General features: G+C 38.3%; 1 protein-coding gene across 1 annotated transcript in view; it reads left to right on the plus strand.

Moving 5' to 3' along the window:
* lrp1bb (low density lipoprotein receptor-related protein 1Bb) overlaps window positions 1-14,728 on the plus strand; it is a 226,081-nt gene that overhangs the window by 95,240 nt on the left and 116,113 nt on the right. Inside the window, exons 6-12 of the mRNA XM_070837556.1 lie at window positions 143-400; window positions 999-1,161; window positions 8,144-8,366; window positions 10,363-10,555; window positions 10,709-10,852; window positions 12,109-12,345; window positions 12,940-13,120. Coding sequence (XP_070693657.1) covers window positions 143-400; window positions 999-1,161; window positions 8,144-8,366; window positions 10,363-10,555; window positions 10,709-10,852; window positions 12,109-12,345; window positions 12,940-13,120 — 1,399 coding nt within the window. The remainder of the gene's footprint in view (window positions 1-142; window positions 401-998; window positions 1,162-8,143; window positions 8,367-10,362; window positions 10,556-10,708; window positions 10,853-12,108; window positions 12,346-12,939; window positions 13,121-14,728) is intronic.

Raw genomic sequence — 14,728 nt, forward strand, 5'->3', positions numbered from 1 at the left:
GTTTGGGTGTTCTCTTTTATGTAAAATTACATTCCTGTCTTTCTTTTAGGTCAGTTGGTCTCTTGATATTTGAACAGTACAAAATGTGCTACCAAAATAAAGAAACAAAATGTTGCCTTCCATATTTTCCCCTCTACTCCAGATCCTGGTGACAGCCGTCCAATGCTTCTGATTGGTGGTTCAGATAGTATTGTCATCACCCATCTAAATGGAACAGGCCTCCAGCCCCTGAGGTCTCTGAGTGCAAATGGGACACTGGCATTGGATTTCCAGCACAACCAGCAAAGTGTATGCTGGGTTCTGTCTATGGAGTCCTCTGGGCAGCTCCGCTGTGCTGAAACCAGGAACCTGCGGGGATTCACACAAGAACGGGAAATAAGAACACAACAAAGTTTGCAACGTATGTTTTCGGCTTTTAATAGATTCCTTCTCATACTGCTATCACTTCCTTACTTTTCTGATGCATTTGAGTGATTATATGCTCTCAAATTGTGACCACTCACACTACATGAATAAAGGATAGCGATGCATCTTTTCAACACAGATACACATCTCTCACAGACACATGCACCCCTCTTTCTCTCTGTCCCTCTCTCCTTCTCGTCTTTTTGTCAGACACAAATGTGAGCTCTCTTTCTATATATTCATTCAAATTTAAAACATCTTTGACATTAAATGTACGTTGTTTACTGTGGCTACTTTTTAAGGCCGTTGCTGTCATTATTATTACCTAGTTTTATACTAGAGTCATCTTATATTCAAAAAACATAATGGAAACCTGCCAGCCCATTAGAATTATCAAGCTTTAATTTAAAGGAGCACCACACCTGTTCTGCACTTCAAAATCAGTTATGTCAAGTACTACTCAGCCCTCATAAACTTTTGTATGATGTCTTGTGAGGCTCTCGGTGGACCTTTTGGACAAAAAAAAAAAAAGAGAAAAAGATAACCCTTTTGATGTAACTGTTGATGTATATAACCTCTGTTTGCTATTGCAGATGTAGAGCACATGGCCATTGACTGGCTGACAGGCAACTTCTATTTTGTTGACCGTGTCACTGACAAGATATTTGTCTGTGACCATGGTGGGGACACGTGCGTTACTGTCCTACAACTAGATCTGCTGAATCCTAAAGGAATAGCTCTGGATCCTCTCATGGGGTGAGTGTTCTGCAGCCTATATAATACACCATCTCTGAAAGTGCTGCAAGGCTCATTTATCATCATGCATCTTTTGTTAAAGCAAAGAAAATCATGGAAGAGGAGAACAAAAATTCACTATGCATAACAATTGACTTGTCTGGGAGAATGTGAGCAAGTTACAATGAAGGAATTTAAATGATTCCCTGTCCTTCGACTCAGCCCTTTTCTCTTTGAGCTGTGTAATTCGGTGTATAGTAATACTTCAGACAGCTTCTACTGTCGAGACATTCATTTGTATTCACTGATTTCACCCCACATCCCTCAGTAGAAAATGTCCCTGCAGGACTTTCCATTACAGGATTTTTGTCTCTGTAGAGATCACAAAAAAGCTGAACTGTGGAGTGAAAAATATTCTCACTCTGCTTTCAATGAAAACAGAAAGATTTACAGCATGTGTTTGACTGTTACACAGCTCACAATGTTGGAGAACTTATTACGTTGGTTTCCTAGCAATTTTCTGTCATTATGCTGAAAAATAAATAAGTAAATAATAACGAAAATGTGATAAATTTCATGCAGCAACTGTACCAGAGTCGTTCAAAACCTTTGCTGCCCTCTTACTACCAGTAAACAAGACAAAAGCAGGACCTTTATATATGTACACATATATTATTATTATATATGTACACAAGGACAGGATACAAATATTCAGATAGAGATTATAAAAACTGTGATATATATTCTTAATCACGATACACCTTCTCAGTAGTGGAGCTTGTATAACAATAATGACCACCTGCAAACATCAATGACAGTTGAGGCGTCTCGCAGCTGTGCCCCATTTGTGTCATGACCAAACCCCATAACACCAAGACAATGTAAACTTTGTATCATACCATATAATTAATTTTAATCATTGAAGCTGAACTGTGTTGCTTCCTCGTGGATTTCCAGTTTATAAACTAAACACTGTATTCCACAGCTTGGGTTACCAGCATACTCAAAATAATTAGCTCCTGGTTTCTTAACAACGTAGACAGTTTTGATTTGGCTCATTAAATGCTGGCCAGCTATTGGAGACAATATGGCTCATGATAAATATATGTTACATAGAGTTTCTACTTCAGCTGTCTCCACCTGAATCACCTCAGATAAGTAAGGCTACTTTTTCAGTGGTTTTGTGGTAAGTAGATCTCACATAGAACTCAGACACTTTCACACACAGTACTCACTCTATTGTTTGTATAGAGGAATAGTAAAATGGAAATTGAGTCTACTGGCTCAAAAGGGAGCTGGACATGCAGGCTAGATTGACAGTAGAAGATGAAGAAGTTTTTCAATGCTTCTTCCTGCTTCTAATTTGTGAGACATGTGCATTGCTTTTTGGAGAATGTTGCCTGAGAGAGGTCTGTAAGCCTGGAGCAATAGAGTGAAAACAGTAGACATCAGGGAGGTGTTAGATAGCAGCACAGAGTGAGGAACAGTGTTTATAGAATATGCTCCGGTTTGGCCCTCCATTTTTATTGTTTTTTGATTTTTGTCTTCCTCCCAACCCTTCCTACTATCAGATAAGGCATTTTAACTTTGCTATGTGAAAGCCTTGATGGATGACCTTTTCTTCTTTTCTTTAAAAAGCTTTTCAGAGGAGGATTTGATTGATGGTATGGTTTGTCCATCAGCTGAAGTCATCACTACTAAATTAAAGTAACCTATTAAGTCCCATTCTTGGTTAGTATAAGGATGTATTTTGTTCAAATCCAATCCAATCATACTAGTTGATGTAAAACAGTATATATTTAGCAATTTTAGAATCAAGATCTCATGTTAACATGACACCATTGAGTCAACCCAGGTAATGAAGTTTATATATGACTAATAAGCTTTTTTGCACAAATGTGTTACAAAACACTAATCTAAAGAGGATTATCAATTTAATCCAGAGATAATCATTTCATTGTCTTCAAGAAATCTTAGTGGATACTAAGAGCAGGTACTTATAAATGTTTTATTCTAAAGGTGCACCTATTCAGTCTGAAAACACCAAGTCTGAACAAAGTAGCTGAGGGAAATTTATATTTTCCTGCTAATGCTGTAAGGAGTGGACAGAAAGCTACTGCTCAAAGAAAACTCAGAAAACAACCTAGGATGCCTTAGAGTTTATGTCTTTCATTAACAATTAGTTCTAACAGTGTCTATTCTGTATACATCACTGTAATGTACTTACTATTTTTCACTGGTCCCATGACATTTATCATATCAGGGGTGCTCATTTCCAGACTCCAACATGGATCTCGTCGTAGCTGCAGAATGCACAAGTACAGCATCAGCACCATCCTAATCCCAGAAAGCTATCATTTGTATGCCACGTGGAGGTGCACCTGTTTGGGGAGTTGGGTTCCTTGCTGACGCTGACAGTTTTTCAGTGCAGCCTGGTCTAGAGTTCAAAGGGCAGCCCATTTCTCCCTTGACTTGACTTTTGCAGATTAAGTCGGCTTCCCGCTGCTCTCTGGCTGTAGCTCGTTATCATTGGAGGCTGTCGGAGCTTTGTCCCCACAGAACCACAGCAAGACAGCATTGCAGGTCTTCCATGTTAATTACTATATGTGCAGACCTGAGCAGTTTTCAATACTTAAAATGACAGTGCATAAGATTTTTTACTTTACTTAAGTTTAAGGGCATTTATTTGTCAGATATTACTCAGCCCCTATTGTAAGAAACATATTACACTACATGTAACACCTGTTTTTCATGAGTATTCAGCAGTGGTCTTACGTTCCACTGGCTCCCTGTGTCTTTTAGAATTGATTTTCAAGCCCTCCTCATGGTTTTTGAGGTAATAAATGGTTTGTCTCCTCTGTGCATCACACATTGTCTATCATTTTACATCTAGTCACATACCCTGAGGTTCTCTGCAGTATGCTCCGTAAACGGGCAATGGGAAATGCTGCTTTTATTGTGTTTGCCTCTAGTGTATGTATCAGAAAGGTCTGACTGGGTACTTTTGGCATTTAAAAACATTGTGATGCTCTTTTTAGAAATGTTGCTGTAACTCAACATTAATTATACACCCCTGTTATCTATCATTTTCATTCAATTGTATTTATTATTCCGTATGTCGTTTTGTTAGGCACAATTGCATTGCACTATTATGAGACTTGATTTATAAATACAGAATTTTCATCATCATTTACACTGTATTTAATTTCAATATCATTGCTGTGTGTCTCCTCAGCTCCAACAATCAATCAGAGTCATTGTTGTTACTCATTTTTTATGGAATTATCTGCTGATAAGGGGCAACAAGTCATCCAATTTAGTCCTCCAAGTCTGTGTGTTATTGCCTCCAAAAATGACTCATAAGTGTCTTTTGAACTGGAGTCTCTTTTGTCAAAACAGTATTGTTAGTCAGTACCTTAAAAACTGCAACATATTACCATTACAAAACCAAGAGGTACTAAGGTGTCAACAATCAGACAACTGAAAACTGGGTGTAACACAGCAAAAATAGTCCTTTAAAGATAAATTTAGCAATTTATAACCACTAGGGATGGACTCCATAACAAACGTACGTAGATAAAACCGAAGGTCACCAAAAGTATCGATGGGCTTGGTAATTGGGATCACTGTATTGCTGTAGATAACATAAAAACTTTGTATGCCAAAAGGTAAAAACTATTCTGTGTAGAGCGGTTACATTTTAATAACATACATCCTTTCCTAAATCTCCCTTAGTTACTGTTGCTATGTTGCTATCACTCTCTCTGGTTTTGCAGTACAGCACAATTGCAGATAACAATGATAAGAAAGGGTGGATATACTACTAAAATTCTTGGTAATTTTTTAAACAACGGGTCCTTGTAGGGCTCATATTTCTAGCCGGCAAATGTCAGTTTGAAATGACAACTGACAACTGATGAAAGACTGGGGCTAAAGTAAAAACGTCAGCATCCTCCCCAGCTTATAAATCATAACGAAACAGTACACACAGGAAATAACAAAACAGTACACTGTAAAAAGGTTGCTGTCAATTTTACATTATTGTCGTCATCACTGTAATTTGATTTACAGTATCATATTACCGTATTCTTATTTACACTATTATTAGATTTTCAATTACAATTTTGTTTAATTTACTTTGAACAAATTCTGTTAGCTGTGTTACTGATAATTTGTTAGCAATATCCTCCTCTAAAAACACAATCCAATTGCAGTGTAGCACTGTAAACCATAATTTTCACCCAAAGAAATCACATTTACCAATGAACATTTGTCCTTAACATATCAGTTTTAAATTGTAGAACATTTACTAATTAAGATTCTAAACAATTCTATCATTTTCAACAGGGCTGAAATAGGTTGCTCACAGAAAATCTAAAGCATTAATACAAATAACAATCACAAACAGTGTGTGTGTGTATAAATACACACAGAGTATCTACTAAATCTAATGTCCACATAATGGCTAACATGCTGATGTTTACCATGTTCACCATCTTAATGTAGTGTGTTAACATGTTAACATTTGTTATTTATCAATAAACACAAAGTCCAGCTGAGGCTGATGAGGAGGTCATTAGTTCTGCAGGTTATTTTATCAAACAAATATTTTAATTCATTTTATTTTAATTAATATTTCAAATTATTTTATTAAACAAATTACACTTCTTACCTGACAATGGGGCTAGATGAAGTCAGAGGATCACCATGCTGCTAGTGTGACTAAAATGTGAATTCACACTGCTGAAAAGCACAACAGGCATGTAATGTTACAAAATTAAAATAAAAAATCAAATGTGTTACATTTGAGTTGTTTTGTCAGTCCACATGCTCTCTGATGAGAGATGCCATGAGGGATTTAAGATGGTACTTTTGCGCCCTTCTCATCAAATTTCCAGCTGATCTGTGACTTTGATGTGTATTTGGAGTCATCAGGGTTGATTCTCAGAATAAACCTGCAAGCACAAGAAAAACTACATTTTTTCTCTATCCAGGGTTTTCCTCCACCTGTGAGTCGCAGGCCGTCATCACTCGGTGCTGAAAGGCCTTCAGTGTTTAATTTATCTGTAATAAAATGTTCTACATAAATAAAATTGCCTTGCCTGTAAAAGCATCTTGTGCTACACATACACATTTGAACCCACTGGGAAGAGTCAGATCATTAAAGCTCCACCCATTACAATAAGTTTTATTTTGGGTTACCTCATGCTGCAACTTTCATTTGGACAAAATGAAATGCTCACTGAGTTGGAATATCTTCCCTTTATATGTTTCAGGTTTTTGTGAATGGATTCTCAGACCATACTGAGACAAACTAAAACCGATGGCTAGCTGGAAGATTGATATATTATCAATCTAAAAAAAAGAAACATGAATAGAAATCATGAATAGAAATTCCTCACAATTTGTAAATATGGACTTCAACTTAAAAAAAAACAATATCGTCATTTAAATTTTAGTTTGACAGGAGAAAAGTCATACTGACATGAGAGTAAGAGTTGTCCTGTCTGTAAATGAAATTATGATGTAAGTAAACTGAGTAAACTCCAGCGTGGCCTCCTCTTCTACATACTGTGCAGATTATGTTGGCAAAAAATTAGTCAGACCTCGTGGATGGATGATGGCTCTGTCCTCCATAGTCAGCATCCATGTTTTCACTGGAAGAGCAGAATCCGCTGTAACAGGCACAACATCAACCAGCACAGCAGCGTTTTGGTGATATTATAGCCTCTGGTCAGCCTATAGATAAAATCTACTATAGCCTACGGTCAGTCTATAGATAAAATCTACTATAGTCTACGGTCAGTCTATAGATAAAATCTACTATAGCCTACGGTCAGTCTATAGATAAAATCTACTATAGAAAAAAAAAAAACATTTCGTTTCATATTTGAATAATAATTTGTACATATCAAAGTAGTTAAGTTAATGTATAACTGATGTTAGTTAACTAGCTGTTAGACCTTTGTGTAGACCTTTCTGTTGAAGCTAACGTTAGTTAACTTTAGTTAATACAGTACAGTACAGTATATAATTAACTATATCACAGAGAGAAAAATATGATAACCTTCCTACCTATCGTTACCTCTCTCAATAGAAGTGACTACATTTGAAAATGTTTTACTGAAAATAATAATATAATATAATATACTTACTTTTTTGACCAGAATTTTAAAAATCTGCCTTCCCATTGGTCAGTGTTTCACAGGCAGATTCATGATTGTAAATGGATTTACAGTAGAGAAGAATTACTGTAGTGACCAAATGTTTATCCAGAATCCTTTGCTATTTACAGTAGCATACTGTATATATGCTGCACAGTATCTTACTGTACATATTACAGTAAATACTGTTCAAATTACAGAAATCAAGTATGTTTCTGTATAAATCCTACAAGAGATAAAGCTTTGCTGATACACTCAAGACGGGCTCAACACAGTCAACATGCCAGTCGTGAATGAGACTTAACTTGTAGTCCCATAAAAATGTAGTTAGCTAATGACATGCTAACTTACTGCAGGTGGTCAGCTTGTTAGCCAGGCATGCTAAACACACAGCAGAATATCTCACATTTTCGCTGTTCTGTTTCTGTTTTTTGAAAGACTATAATTTTTCACCTCATCCCGACACTCTTTAAATGCTCAGCATCAGCCTCACTACAGGCTCATGCACACCATTTCAACATGACGACAAATGCTGTTCCTTGTTTTGGTTGCCAAGCTATGATTGGACAATCGCTGTTGAGATAGGGAATGGTTTTTAGTGAGCAGACAATTGCGGCTTGAAGCAACTTGTTGGGCTATATAAGCAAAGTGTCATTCTATATTATCAAATGGCTTAAAGTAAATGCACTAAACAAGCCATAGTAATGCACATACATGTAAATGTGAGGAAAAAGAAATCTGTGCATGTTGTGGTTGTGAATTTACTCATTGTATGTAGGTTTTAGAAGATCTGGAGCAAATAATACATTTGATCATTTAAACACTCCCACCCTTTGCAGAATGCTCTTCTTCACTGACTATGGGAACGTGGCCAAGGTGGAGCGCTGCAACATGGATGGCACCAACCGGACCCGGCTGGTGGATTATAAAATTGAGCAGCCCACTGCTGTGGCATTGGACGTGGTCAAGAAGCTGGTGTACTGGGCAGATGCCTACCTGGATTACATCGATGTGGTGGATTACAATGGCAAGAACAGGCACACCATCATCCATGGGAGCCAAGTGAGTGTCACATTTCACTGTAAGCGCTGCCTTTTGTCTTCCATGAGCTCCACATCATAGTGAGCCAATGTGGACAAACTTTTGTGTGAATCTGAACAGACAATTGGTTTCTCTTATCAGCACTTCCTACGTCTTCATTTAAGAGACCCCAAAATGTTACATGAGAAGGGGTTTCTTGGATAATTTTCCAATTTAGGGCACCATGCTTTATCTCTGAAATACAGGTGTTATATTCACTGCTTGTTCTTTTAATTCACTCTTCATTTACATAGAAAATGTCTTTTGAATAGGATAGACGTAGTTAATTAAACTGAGGGGCACACAGGCTGTCTTATAAATGAGCATATCAATGGTATCTTTCCTGTAGTACACTTATGAGGCCTTTCATCTCAGATTATGGCTATTCATTAAAAGACCCTTTCAAGTATCTTGGACTAGATGTTCACCCTTAATGTTCAACGTACATATCAAGCATCTTATTGTGTTTGCACATGTTTTGTACAAAATATTCCCTCCATTAGCTTGTGGTTCATTGAGACATAATGTTCACCTCATCACATACAAATGTAAATGTCAAGCAGCTCCTTTCTATCATAGCCAATGGAATCAGTGGTCAGAGGCGACAGCTTTGCTCACAGTTCTTCTGTGTATACGTTATACGTTGTAATACGTTACAATACAGTTTTATGTGTAGTACTTCAAATGTCTATTCTTTAGAATTTCAGTCTGTATATGTTACTCAGTTTCCCCAAATATGTCCCAATTTAATTAAAAAAAAATAAATAAATAAATCAAAATACATCTATCCATCCATGCATTGTCTATACCGCTTATCCTTAAGGGTCAAGGGGGCGCGGGAGCCAATCCCACCGGCCATTGGGTGAGAGCCGTGGTACACCCTGGACTGGTCGCCAGCCAATCATAGGGCTGACACGCAACTAGTCATGCTCACATTCACAGCTAAGGGCAATTTACAGTCACCATTTAACCCAACCTGTATGGCTTCAGATTGTGGGAGGAAGTCGGAGCAGAGATCCTATACAAGCACAGGGAAACCATGCAAACTCCACACAGAAAGGCACCAGGCTCAAACTGCAAACCAGCCGGCTGGCAGATTTGAACCTGGAACTTTAATGCTGTGAGGCAACAGTGCTAACCTCCGCACCCCAAAGATCAAAATACAATTACAAAAAAAACCGATCCTCTACTCTCAAAATATCCTCCAAATTGTAGTCCTTGTAAGTCATGCTCAGGAATAATTTTGCACAGGATGGCCTTCACTTTTATATGATGGCTGCTGTTGTGGAAATTCAAGAATGAATTAATTTCAACTTAATACAACTTCTCATCTTGTACCACAACCTTGCTTTTGCATTTTCCCTACTTTTTTTTTCTTCCTCTGTTGATTATGTTATCATATTCAATCCAGCAAGTACCAAATAGCAAGCATTACATATTCTATAGGCAAAGTAAAGATACAAGCACAGTACATGCACACCCTTTTAAGTGGTATGTATGAGATTGTGCTGAAAGTTCCCGTGTAAAATGGAGTGCAGAGGCCAAATTCCAGAGAGAGAGAGAGAGACGGTTGAGTGGTTTGTTTGTTATTTATTTATTTAGCCTGGCGCATGTTTCTTGGTGCCCCTGATGTTAAGCTGTGACCCAGCGAGCTTGGGTGTACTTCCTGTGAACACAGCTCATCCAGGCATGATGCTTTGTGCAAGTGTCATCCTGCTAAATGTAGCATGGAGGCTGTGGTGTCAGGGCCAGTGGCCTCCCTATGGAGTCCAGCATTTTAGACCCTGTGTGGGCTGCCAAATGTACAGACAGTCCTACTACCGTCTCCTACCCCCGACGTGGTTTCTGCATTATTAAAGATAACAGCCCTCTCATAAATTTGTTTTTGTTATTGTTTTCATTGTGCACCTCTAGTTTTACTTATTTTTGGCTTCAGAGATGATGTAATAAAAACACCATGGATCTTCTTGGTTTTCAGGTGTCATACATTTATACATTAGCTGTGTTTGAAGACTACCTCTATGCTACCCACTCTGACCCCTCCAAAGGGAGTTCCACTGTGGAGCTGCTGCAGATCCACAGGTTCAACATTACAGCAGAGAGCAGGACACTAGCCAGCCTGGGGAATACTAGAAGACTCCGTGTTTACCACAAACTCACACAGCCAAAAGGTAAAGGGCGTTTTCTACTGTATAGGTTAATATGTGCAAGTTTGTATCAGTATCCTCCCCATCTTGTGACTCACAAGCCAGAGTCATAGAACAGAAAGATGATGCTTTATTGTCTTATAATAATTTCTCTGTCTTTTCTGATTTTGTCCACAGTCAGGAGTCATGCATGTGAAATAGTTTCATATGGAAAGCCTGGAGGATGTTCCCATATCTGCCTTCTGAGTGGCAGCTACAAGTCCAGAAGCTGCCGCTGTCGTACTGGCTACAGCCTGGGCTCTGATGGACAGTCCTGTAAAAGTCAGTACATATTGTAAATATAAATAGGTGCATCATTGTGTATTTATGCATATATCCTTTAAAACAATCATGTTTTTTCCATAAAAATGCAGTTCTAAATAATTAAAAATCATTGGCATTGTCAGTTCTTCCTGTTCGTAACAAGACCCATGACTTATGTCTGTAAAGGATTGCATGGGTGCTCTTTTTGAAATTGAAATGTGCATGTAAAAGGTCATGTGTCATATTAGAGCCCAGGGTGTGCCTCACATTCCTCAGTCACAGGCTGACAGTGATAAAGATGAGCGCTGGTGGACACAGACCCATTTGAAAGTGACGGTCTGCTATCGACCTGTTGCAAGCCTGATTGATTATTGTCATAATGAGGTTTTAAGTTTGTCTGCATTTGTTGGCTGGTCTGATCAATTGCTGGACATTGTATAGTTGACAATAAAAGCAGAAGATCAAATTGATGACACAATCTGAGGGCCCACCACTTTTCGATCAGGGTAACGAAGCATTGGGAGGCTTGGCATGACACATTTGATTTATTCCCCCCTCACAGATGTTCTGATGACACCAGCTATCTCTTTGTTGCTTGCGCTTTCTCTCTCTATGAGCATAATGAGATTCGGTGCTAAATGGTAGTGCTTCTTCATACAGCAGTCACCATGGGGTTTGATATCTGGGTCTCTTGCAATGCTTAATTGTCTCCTGGGTAGTTGGTCTCTCCCTCACAAAATGATAAATTGAAGTGAGGCATGTGTGGTCCTCACCCCCAGCATCTCAGTCTCTAGGGTAGGGGCTGAGAGCGAGGAGAGGTCTGCTTCTCTCACTGGAAGCCCTCCTTCATTCCTCCTCTTTCCTCTCCGGAGGATCCCTAAGGGTTCGAGAACATACAGCCCCCTGAGCGGCTGGTGGGCCGCCGAGGAGTTGCTTCAGCTTTCTAAGCCTCTCTGTTTGCCTTTCTACCCAGACACCATGTTATTTTAGATCAGAAACAGTGTTCACAGCCAAGGTAAGTATTGCCATTGTCTGTTTGCTCAAGCATTTTCCTTCTCGTACTGTCAAGGCAGGAGCGTGATTGAAGGGGTAGAGTATAGTCATTGGCACTGATTACTGGCTCCATTAAGGTGAATGGATGGCCCTGGCTCTGGCTCACATTTAAGAACAATGTGGCGGGTAAGAGGGTTTAATGCTGGGATCAGTGGTGATGAATTTGACCAATTAATTGACAATAATAGTAAAAAAAGGGCCTGTCCTTTCTTGCCTTGTAGAGCCCAAAAACGATCTCTTCCTGTTCTACGGTAAGGGGCGTCCTGGGGTCATCCAAGGCCTGGATATGAATATCAAGTCCAGTGACGAGCACATGGTGCCCATTGAGGATCTGGTCAACCCTCGAGCCATTGACTACTACGCAGAATCGGGACACATCTACTTCGCTGACACCACCAGTTTCCTTATAGGGCGGCAAAAAATAGATGGAAACGGCCGAGAGACAATACTTAAAGATGGTGGGTGTAAATGGTTCTTTTATACTAACTGCAGAATTTCCCTAGAATGAATTAATTTCCCTAGAATGAATTAAGGTGACAATATGATATTTGCCATTACACATGCTGTTAAACAACTCAAAACACACTGTCAATGTACTCAAAATATACTGTCCATGCATTGTAACCCATCTCAAGAAAAAAAAACAATAGAGAAAATAACTTTTTAAAAAGATTGTTAAACTGGTTTTACACGTCTGGTACAAGCTCTGCTCTGTCCTTTATAATTTATATACATTTCAGTGTTGAAATATTTCTTACCAGTAAATATACAAAACAGCAAAGGAAATTACTGCATATTTGGAAACTGATTTTATTAACTCCTTGATAATTATGCTTATAATAATTTCACTTACTGTCTTCCTATCTGCATATTTTATTATGTTATTTCTAAAGCACTTGTATTTTACATGCATTAAATACAAATATTCCTGTTTGTAGAACCAATCAAAGTCATACTATTGCAAATAGATTCCTTTATACAGACCTTAGAAAAGCTCAAATCGGATAACATTGCATTTGGCAATTTTGTTTAATTCTGTGCTTCTGTTGTAGAACTCGACAATGTTGAAGGAATCTCAGTGGACTGGATTGGTAATAACTTGTATTGGACCAATGATGGCTACAGGAAGACAATCAGTGTTGCCAGACTGGAAAGAGCCTCCCAGACCAGGAAAACTCTGTTGGAAGGGAACATGTCACACCCTCGGGCCATTGTGGTCGACCCTCTTAACAGGTCAGGCAAAGAAAAAAATACACCGTTAGTTGCACTGTACAAAAGAGTGCTTGTAACAGGTGCAAAAGGATAATTATTTTACATTGCCAAATGGGTTCTGGAGATTTTCTCGAAGTAAAAACATTGGTTACTGTGCTTTATGTTATCTCACTTTAGCTCACCTGTTTGTAGCATATAAGGTCAATTACTGTCAGCTCATGCATCCAGTTATATCCTGGATCTAGTTACATCCTGGCTAAATTAGAATGATTCATGAGGGTACACATGCTGCATTTATTTATTTCAACCGATCTATGCCCCCTCATTACGCTGGTGACCTCAGACGTTGCCCACATACTGTTTACACAGAAGCCAAATGTAGCAATAAATTTGGATAATGTGTTCTTGTACTGTACTTGCTTTATTTTCAATAAATTGTAACAGGCAGAGGTCTGATAGGGTTGACAACTGAAAGTTAAATAAAAAAAACAAACTTTTACGTAAGAAGTTAAGATTACATGTAAATTCTTAAATCACTAACTAGAACCTACTTTGCTTTCTAATGCAAGAAAATGCAAAATATTTTTCAAAGACCACAGCACCTTATTGAGGATATAAATGTCACTTTGCTTCAACTGTTTATGCTAAAGATAATCTGTTTTAGCAGACATCTGCTTTGACTGATGATCACATCATGCACCTTTCAAATGAAAACGTTTAAATGTGGGGGGCATAGTCTGCCACCCCCACATAAACCAGCAAGGTTAATCCATGAGAACATCTGCTGTTATAATGAATACAGGGTTGTGGGGTTTTTTGGTGAAATAAAATGGCGTCTCATTTTGTGGCCCAAACTTAAACTATGGGTACCAATCATTAGCCACAATTAACCTATTTGATAATTGTTAGTCAGTAGTTGTCATACATCATTTCCTTAGCATTTCTGTATGAATGTATATATGGTGGACCCTGCCAGCAGAAATGGTATTTAATACATTGAGGAGATGCTGCAAAACTCCAATTCATTGAGTGTCTTAAGGATCTTAAGGATTAACACGTTAAGGCTTAAATCGTATTAATACACACCAAATCCATAGCAGTCAGAGATTAGTTTTCAAGCCTCAAGAGGGTTGTTCCAAACATTTTGCCTTACACAGCTATTTCACTGCTACAGGCGCATACACTAAACTAAAACCCCAAACTTATTCATATTCAGCTTGGATCTTTTGCATTTTTCCTCTTGTCTCTAACATTTTTTAATACCTTATTATACAATAACAGTGACGCCTGCTATTTGCCTTTCTTTCTGTTTTGGTACTTTGTTCTCTATCCTAATGATAACACTGACTTTTATCCAAATACACATCACATACATGACCCATTGATGGAGACTGGATATGGAAAGGAATAAAAACACAAGGGTTTTAAAACCTAAAAAAAATTCTTAGAAATTAAAAACTTCAATACTTAAAAAAAGCACGCTGATCCTTTTTCAGAATTTCAACCATGATAGATATGCCGCAGAATCAGTGTCGGGGTTGGGGAATATCATGTCACTCTTTTGTCTAAGGATTAATAATTTTCACTCCAACCCACCACCTGACTGCACAAATGATTAAAAAAGGTAGT

Source organism: Pempheris klunzingeri, chromosome 10 (assembly GCF_042242105.1).
Source record: "Pempheris klunzingeri isolate RE-2024b chromosome 10, fPemKlu1.hap1, whole genome shotgun sequence".
NCBI lineage: Eukaryota > Metazoa > Chordata > Actinopteri > Acropomatiformes > Pempheridae > Pempheris > Pempheris klunzingeri.